General features: G+C 43.9%; 1 protein-coding gene across 1 annotated transcript; it reads left to right on the top strand.

Annotated features, from left to right (window-relative positions):
- Positions 1–333: 333 nt before the first annotated feature.
- Positions 334–1593, top strand: LOC143878999 (uncharacterized). The gene has a single exon (XM_077381207.1). The coding sequence runs from the start codon at positions 334–336 to the stop codon at positions 1591–1593; it is 1260 nt and encodes a 419-aa protein (XP_077237322.1).
- Positions 1594–8335: the final 6742 nt, after the last annotated feature.

Below are 8335 nucleotides of genomic sequence, written 5' to 3'. Positions count from 1 at the left end.
GGACGTGAAGTGGATGTGCTTTATCGTCTCGACTGTGGCCCTTCCAGTACTGTTTTGCATAGCTCCATCGATGCCTATCAGTGGCACTGTCGCCTTGGTCATCCTTGCCTCGAGCATCTACAGTGGACCTCCATTGTTCCTACCCCCATTCAACAGTTTTAGTGCGAGGCCTATGAGCTTGGCAAATACCGTTGTGTGTCGTTTCCTCCTAGACTTGTTAGTAGAGTCTCGCACCCTTTCAAGTTAGTACACTCTGATGTATGGGGTCCCGCGCGGACTACCTCTCTTTTTGGATACCGATATTTCATTGTCTTCATTGATGATTTTTCTCGCATGACTTGGCTTTATTTGGTTAATGACCGCTCGGTGGTTTTCTCTGTCTTTCGCACCTTTCATGCCGAGGTTACAAATCAGTTTGGTCGTTCAATCAAACGTTTGCGCACTGATAACGCTCGGGAGTACTTTTCACAATCTAATGGCTTCCAAGAATTCCTCTCTACTCGTGGCATCATCCACCAATCTTCATGTGCTCACACCTCCCAACAAAATGGTGTGGCAGAACGTAGGTTGAGATCTTTACTGGATGGGACCGGCACTCTTCTCATTCAAATGGGTGTCCCTAAGACCTATTGGGGTGATGCCCTCCTTACAGCCCGCTTACTTGCCAATAGACTTCCTTCCTCTATCCTTGGTGGTTCATCCCCATTCGCCTTGTTACATCCCCAGCATGACCCTTTTCCTCTCACCCCTCGGGTCTTTGGTTGTGTGTGCTTTGTCCACAACCTCGGCCCTGAATTAGATAAATTGGACCCTCGCGCTGAGCGATGTATCTTTCTTGGGTATTCTCGGACCCAGAAAGGTTATTGGTGCCACAGTCCTCGCTTACGTAGGTCATTTGTCTCTGCCGATGTCACATTTTTTGAGTTCGAGTCTTACTTTATCACTCCTCATGAGGATTGTCCGGCAGTTCTTGATTCGAACATCCCGCTTCCTCGTCTAGCTCTTCCAGACCCCATACCTTCTCCTTCCTCGTCTCCTCCTTTGCCGGTTCCTGAGTCTTGCATGCCTTCTCCTTTCTCGGCTCCTCCTTTGTCGGTTCCTCCATCTAGCACATTTTATGAGCCCTCATCTTCATTAAAGGCTCCAGAGGCTCCTCCTCCAGCTCCTACAAAGACATATCAACGCAAGTCGAAGTCTACATCCCATCAGCCTCCTCCTGCGCCATCGGCATCTCAACCGGAGATCACGACTACCTCTTCTCAGGTACCTGTAGATTCTCCCATTGCCTCACGTACTCGTTCTCATAGTACTGCTCATCCTATTTCCTCAGTTGTTTCCTATGATTCTCTGACCCCTATGTTTCAGAGTTTTGTATCTTCTTTGTCTTCTGTTTTTGTGCCACAGTCCTTGCCAGCAGCTCTTGATCATCCTGGTTGGAGTGCGGCTATGGACCTTGAGATGGAGCCCTTCAGGCCAATCATACATGGGATTTGGTTCCCCTTCCACCGGGAGCTCGGTCCGTCGGTTGCCGCTAAGTTTACAACGTCAAACACTTACCTGACGGGACAGTTGAGCGCCTTAAGGCGCACCTAGTTGCCAAAGGTTATACTCAAACCTTTGGAATTGATTACCATGAGACATTTTCCCCGGTTGCCAAAATACCATCTGTCAGGGTTCTCCTCTCACTTGTAGTTAACAACGGCTGGCCCCTACATCAGTTAGTTGTGAAGAATGCCTTCTTACATGGAGAGCTTATTGGGGAGGTGTATATGGAGCAACCTCCTTGGTATGTTGCTCAGGGCGAGATGTCCTCCTCAGAGTATCGGTTGCAGCGATCTATGTATGGCCTGAAGTAGTCCCCTAGAGCTTGGTTTGGCCGGTTTAGCGATGCTACCATGCGCTTTGGCATGAAGCAATGTGTTGTTGATCACTCTATCTTCAGTTATCAGTCAGGTGCTGGTTGTGTTCTATTGATAGTGTATGTTGATGACATTATCATTACAGGTAGTGATTCAGCGGGGATACACAAACTGAAGACATTCTTGCAGAAAGAGTTCACAACCAAAGATCTGGGATGTCTTAGATACTTTCTTGGCATTGAGGTGGACCATTCTACTAGAGGTATCTCTCTCTCTCTCTCTCTCTCTCTCTCTCTCTCTCACAAAGGAAATATGTGTTGGATCTTCTTGAGGAGACAGGTTGTGAAACCTGCCTTAGTTCCAATGTACCAAAATGTGAAACTTCTTCCAGAAGAAGAGGCTTTGTTAGATGATCCTGGCAGATACGGGAGGCTAGTGGGTAAGCTCATATATCTTACAGTCACTCATCCAGATATATCATATGTTGTTGGTGTTGTTAGCCAACATATGAGCTCACCCCGTACTTCCTACCTTGCAGCAATGGTTCAGATTATTCACTACTTGAAAGGGGCACCAGGGAAAGGCCTCCTATTCAAGAAGCATGGGCATATCAGGTTGGAAGGATTTAATGCTGTAGACTGGGTAGGATCTCCTGTAGCTAGGAGATCCACCACCGAATATTGTACTTTTGTTGGCGGCAATTTAGTGTTCGGTTACGGGTGGCGGAGAAGATGGAGGCTGATAGAGAACCCCAGGGATTAGAAAACCCTAAGGCTCTGATACCATGTTAACCGAAAGTTTAGACAGAGAAAATAAATGAGTTAGGGTTATCTCCCCCTGACTCATATCTTTATACTAAAACATGAAGGAATATACAAAGTCCTAAATGCCCTTAGGCAAGTTACATATTCCAACATATATTATACATTCCCAGCTTGTTACAGATGTCATTTAATTTTGTTTTACTAAGGGATTTAGTGAAAACATCTGCTAGTTGGTCCACAGACCGAGTGAAGGAAACATGAATCTCGCCTCTATGAATTCTCTGGCGAATGAAGTGACAATCAGCCTCTATGTGCTTGGTTCTCTCATGGAAGACAGGACTGGTAGCTATATGAATCACAGCCTTATTGTCGCAATAAAGCTGAGCTGGATAAGATGGGGAGAAACCAATCCCCTCCCCTCTCGCCGCAAAACCCTAAACCCAACTCCGGGCCAAGTTTCATCCGAGGCACACCGGCACGCTGTCTTTTTCCTCCTGAGAAGGAGTCCGTTCTTCTCTCTGAGCCGAAGGCACAGGCCCTCCCTCCCTCCCCCCGTCACGTTTCTCCTCCCCTGCGGCTCCTGGTCTTGTACCCAGGGTGGAAATTATTTTCCAAGAACGAGGATTTGCACCCTCCCCAAAATTTCCAGGAAAATATTTTCTTCAAAACTTTTTCCAGGATCAAGGATTTGCGCCCCTCCAAAATTTTCCAGGAAAATATTTTCTCACCAGCTCGGAAAACTTTTTCCAGGATCGAGGATTTGTACCCCCGCCCCAAAATTTTCCAGGAAAATATTTTCTCACCAGCTCGGAAAACTTTTTCCAGGATCGAGGATTTGCACCCCCGCCCCAAAATTTTCCAGGAAAATATTTTCTGACCCCTCCCCCCCCCCCCCCCCCCCCCCCAACCACAAAATCACTTTCTTGGAAATAAATTTCCAGGGCTGCGTATCGCCTCGCATCAGAATTTTTTTTTCCAGCCCCCAATTTCTAGGTTTGTTGGTAAGCCTCACACCCCAAGTTTTTCAACCCACATCATTTTTCCTCCTCTTTCTTTCATCCCTTGATAAACCCTACCACTCTTTTCTCCCTGTTATTATGTGTTAGATCTCCATCTCTTACCCTACTTTGATTCTTGTTTGTCTTTGCGGCTCCCCTCTGTGCCTCATGGCTTCCCTCTTGTCAAGCTTCGTCGATGCCCGTCATTCTTGGAGCCGCGTCTAGCTTTCTTGGCATATCCTAGTTTGCCCACCTATTCTGTTATCTCCTGTTATTCGTCTTGGTTTGGATTGTCTGTTTCTTTCCTGCTTGTTGTTATGGAGGAGGTGCTTGACAATCCTTCCACAGGAGTGGCTCCTGGTGTTCGTCCGACACCCTCTTTGGCGTCTTCTTCGTCATCATCTCTCTCTGTGGATGGATCATTCCCACATATCACTACTGTTAAGTTGGATGGGGCAAACTACGTTACTTGAAAAGCAGCCGTCGAGAAGTATCTTATTGCCCGTGGGAAAGCCCACGTCATTTGTCGTGATCCTTCTCCTACGACGGATCCCACCTTTGATCGATGGGAACATGAGGATGCTCTTGTTTGTACCCTTCTGTGGCAGAGTATGGCCTCTCACGTCTCTGGGCCCTTGATGCTTCTGCCTACTGCAAAACGGATCTGGGATCAGGTTACTCTTCTTTACTCTGGCGTGGCAAACATTAGTTGGATCTGCTCTACCTATTCTGAGTGGGTGCGTTTCCGCCGTGGTGATCTTCCTCTTACCACCCATTACAGCCAATTCGTTGGCCTGTGTCAGCAGCTTGATGTTTACATGCCGCTTACCACGGATCTCACAGAGGTTGCCCGTCAGAGGGATCAGATCCGTGTTGTGCAGTACCTTGAGAGTTTGGGTCCAGAGTACATGCATCTTCGTCAGCAGATTATCGGTTCTGGCGCTATTCCTTCCCTTACTGAGGTTTACTCCCGCGTCCGGCAGTGCTCTCCTGGTGATCCAGTGATATCTGTTCCTATTGATGGTTCTGCTCTCGCGACCTATGATGGCAGTACTCGCCCGCCTTGTGGTGGAGCCTCCTCTGGTGGTGGCCGTGGTGGTGGTCGTTCTGGTGGTGGCCGTGGCCGTTCTCTTTGCACTCACTGTCAACGCGAGGGACATTATATTGACCATTGGTATACCCTGCATCCCGAGCTTCTTCAGGCACGCTCGGCTCACATGGGTGCTACTACTGCTTCGGCTTCAGATTGCGCTCCCTCTGCTTCTGTTCCTGCACCAACTGATTCCACCTATACATTATCCCGTGCCGATTATGAGGAGTTCCAGCGTTTGCGGCTCAGTTCTCGTCCTCCCTCTGTAGGTTTCGCCCAGCCAAGTAGTTCACCCACTACCCTTCTATCTAGCTCAGGGTCATGGATCATTGACTCTGGCGCATCCAATCACCTGACTGGTAACTCTTCTCAGCTTCATTCTTTTCGCTCTTTCTCGTCTCCCTCTCAGTCTATCACACTTGCTGATGGGTAAACCAGTCATTTGGATCGCCGTAACAAAAGTATGATGTGCCTGCAATGATCAAAATCATTCATTTGGATCGCCTTGTTGTAAATAAGGTTGGCCCAAAAAATCATCTCCAAAGGACAATCCTAACCCTCTGATCTCGAAGAAAGGTACTTTATTAAAAAAAAATTCTATAGATGGGAGGGCTAGGATCATTCTTTGGATATGATTTTTGTGGCCAAACCTATTTATGATGGGACGATCTGGTTTCAATCTTCAAATAGGGCGGGTCGCACCATACTATTTGAAATCTTGAACAATATAGTCAAATATGTGCATAAAAAGTTCGTTTCCGCATGATGATCCTAGCCCTCCGATCTATAAAGGAATTCCATATTATGGAAACCTCTATAGATCAGAGGGTTAGGATCATCCTATGGATATGATTTTTGGGGCACTGCCTATTTATGTTTTGGCCCATCAAATGGACGGTTTGGATCTAGTGTGGGCTTACACCATATAAAAACTCTATATTGTGTCGATTGTGGTTAAGATCATCCAATGAAACGTCTCTATATTGTGGCGATTGTGGTTAAAATCATCCAATTAAAAGGAGAGAGAGAGAGAGAGAGAGAGAGAGAGAGAGAGAGAGTCTAATAAATAACAATGAACTTTCTAAAGAACGGCAAGCAATTTTTTTCAATTTATTAGCGCAATAAAAGCAACCTGGTGAGAAAATCTCACTCAGATAAAGTCTCACTCAAACAACTGCCATTCTGAAATCATATCCCTAAAAACTTGGAGAGAAGGTCGATTAAAAAGCCACGCTGGAATTCTTATCGTATAGAATCTCGTGATTTGATATTATCCCGAAATTTTGGCTGAAATTTCGAATTTCGGTCGAAATTCTATACCCTATAAAATAGCTGTTAGAAAGATTTCTAGGAAATTTCCGAAATTTCGGTTTCGGTGAGGACCGAAACGCATTCCGAAACCGAAATTTAAAACCTTGGTGCTAAGGCATTTTCATGGCAATGACGATACTCCTTTTCAAGTTTTCTATTTGGTGAAAAGACTTGTATCAGCTTAGAAAGGAAGATTAGGGTTGGTTATTCGGTTATAACCGAACCGAAATTTGATAACCGAAACCGAACCGAAATTTTTAAAAACCGAACCGAAACTGAACTGATAAAAAATTCGGTTATTTCGGTTAACTGAATAGTGTGAGAAAAAGAGGGAAAAAAACAAAATCTCGGTTTCGATCGTAGGGCTAGGATCATCCAATCGAAATGATTTTTTGAGCACACCCTAATTAAGTTGTGATCAATCAAATGGACGGTTTTGATCATCCTACGGAGTGCCCATATAGCACTTTTTTTTTTTTTTTAAGTAATGGTTTTTATCAAAATTTCGGTTATTTCGGTTAACCGAACTTTTTTTTAGATAACCGAAACCGAATAACTGAATTTCCAAAAAAAAAAAAAAAAACCGAAACTGAACCGAAAAGGAAAAAAACCAAACCGAACCGACTGACCGAACCAATTCGGTTCGGTTCGGTTATTCGGTTATAACCGAATAATGAACACCGCTAAGGAAGATACTACTCTGATCACGGTAGTGCGCTGGGGACTTCTTTGGCATGCCATTCAGATGGCTCACTGCCTTATCATAGCTGTCCTTAAAGGAAGGCTTGAACAAGGGACCATCATGGGAAATGTCGAGCATCATGCAAATATCTTCATGAGTCGGAAAAAGCTCTTGCGTTCCAAAACGAAACACATGCATGTCGGGATCCTAAAATCTGATTGCGGCACGAATCAAACCCCAATCAACACAGGCAGAGGAAATATTGCATAAGCTGCGTACGCCCACCGTGCCAAGATTAATGGCTTCCACAATTTGCAACCCATTGATCCACGCCAACAAACTATTGTTGGAGACTTGAGCCATCCCACTCGCCATCCCACTCGCCATCACTCTTAAAGGCCTAACGTAGGCTCCTACTACTATCGAATGACAAATGATAAACAATATCTTATTAGCTCAAATTGATAGAGTTCACAGGTCTCACTATTATGGATAACACCAAGATCTAGGATTAAAAATACTGTTGACATTGGCACTCCACTCACTACCATGAATCTGATTAAAAATAAGAGACAAGTTGAGTTTGTGCATTATTGAAGGGAAATGATATAAGCATTTAGCGCTGCCATCTTTTGATATTCAAACTCCCCAATCTTGTCTTTTAGTATTTAAATTTTAAAGGGCTTGTGAGAGCTTGTTGCGAACTGTAATAACTAATAACCTTTTCACAGCCCATTAAATACTAAAAATACAAGCTAGGATAGCAGATAACTTGAAATTGAATATCAAAATATGGCAGGGCTAAAATCATTTCCCTTTAATAATTTCCAACACATATAGCTAGGGAAATGATATTATCACTTCTGTCTTTTTATCTCAGAAAGTCAGAATCCGATTAATAAGAAGAGACAAATTGAGTTTGTGCTCTCCTAACTTGTCTTTTTAGTATTTAAAGGGCTTGTGAGAGCTTGTTGGGAACTGTAATAACCTTTTCACAGCCCATTAAATACTAAAAAGACAAGCTAGGATAGTTTGAATATAAAAAAAATTAAAAAAACACTAATCATATCTAGAAATAAAAATAAAGGGGAATGATATTTCTGAGATTCAACAACACAGAATCACATATTATCAAAAAATAAAAATAAATAAAAAATAAAGGGGAATGATATTTCCCCCCTCTGACGGATAAAATCCCCCTCCTTTTAACATTATTCATTAAGTTTTAAAGGCATAGAAAAACGTTAAAGGGTGTGAATTTATCCTCAAGAAGTGAACCATTCTCACAGAAACCGTTAAAGGGGGGGATTTTGCCAACCATATTCACAGAAACCATATTACAGAAGAAAAATTGAAAGAGATTGTTAGAATAAGCCCAATATGGGCATTATAGTCATTGTATCTATTTCTATCTCTTAATATATAAATACTATACTGAGGGGGAGCTTGCCCTAACTCACTTTATCTTCTCTCAATCTCTCGTAACATGGTATCAGAGCCTTAGGGTTTCTGATCCCTAGGGATTTCCATTAGCCTCCATTTTCTCCATCTCTAACCTTAACCCTAACCATAACCCTAGCCCTATCTCCATCTCCTCTATCTCCATCTCCATCTCCAACCCTAACCCTAAC

This window comes from Tasmannia lanceolata, unplaced genomic scaffold, assembly GCF_043159265.1.
Source record: "Tasmannia lanceolata isolate RefF3 unplaced genomic scaffold, GAP_Taslan_0.1 ptg000006l, whole genome shotgun sequence".
NCBI classification, from domain to species: domain Eukaryota; kingdom Viridiplantae; phylum Streptophyta; class Magnoliopsida; order Canellales; family Winteraceae; genus Tasmannia; species Tasmannia lanceolata.
Note: the sequence above shows the minus strand (reverse complement) of the source record. Positions and strands in the feature narration are given on the sequence as shown.

Coding starts and splice junctions, on each gene's coding strand:
- LOC143878999 (XM_077381207.1), top strand. CDS start 334: ATGACTTGGCTTTATTTGGTTAATGACCGCTCGGTGGTTTTCTCTGTC.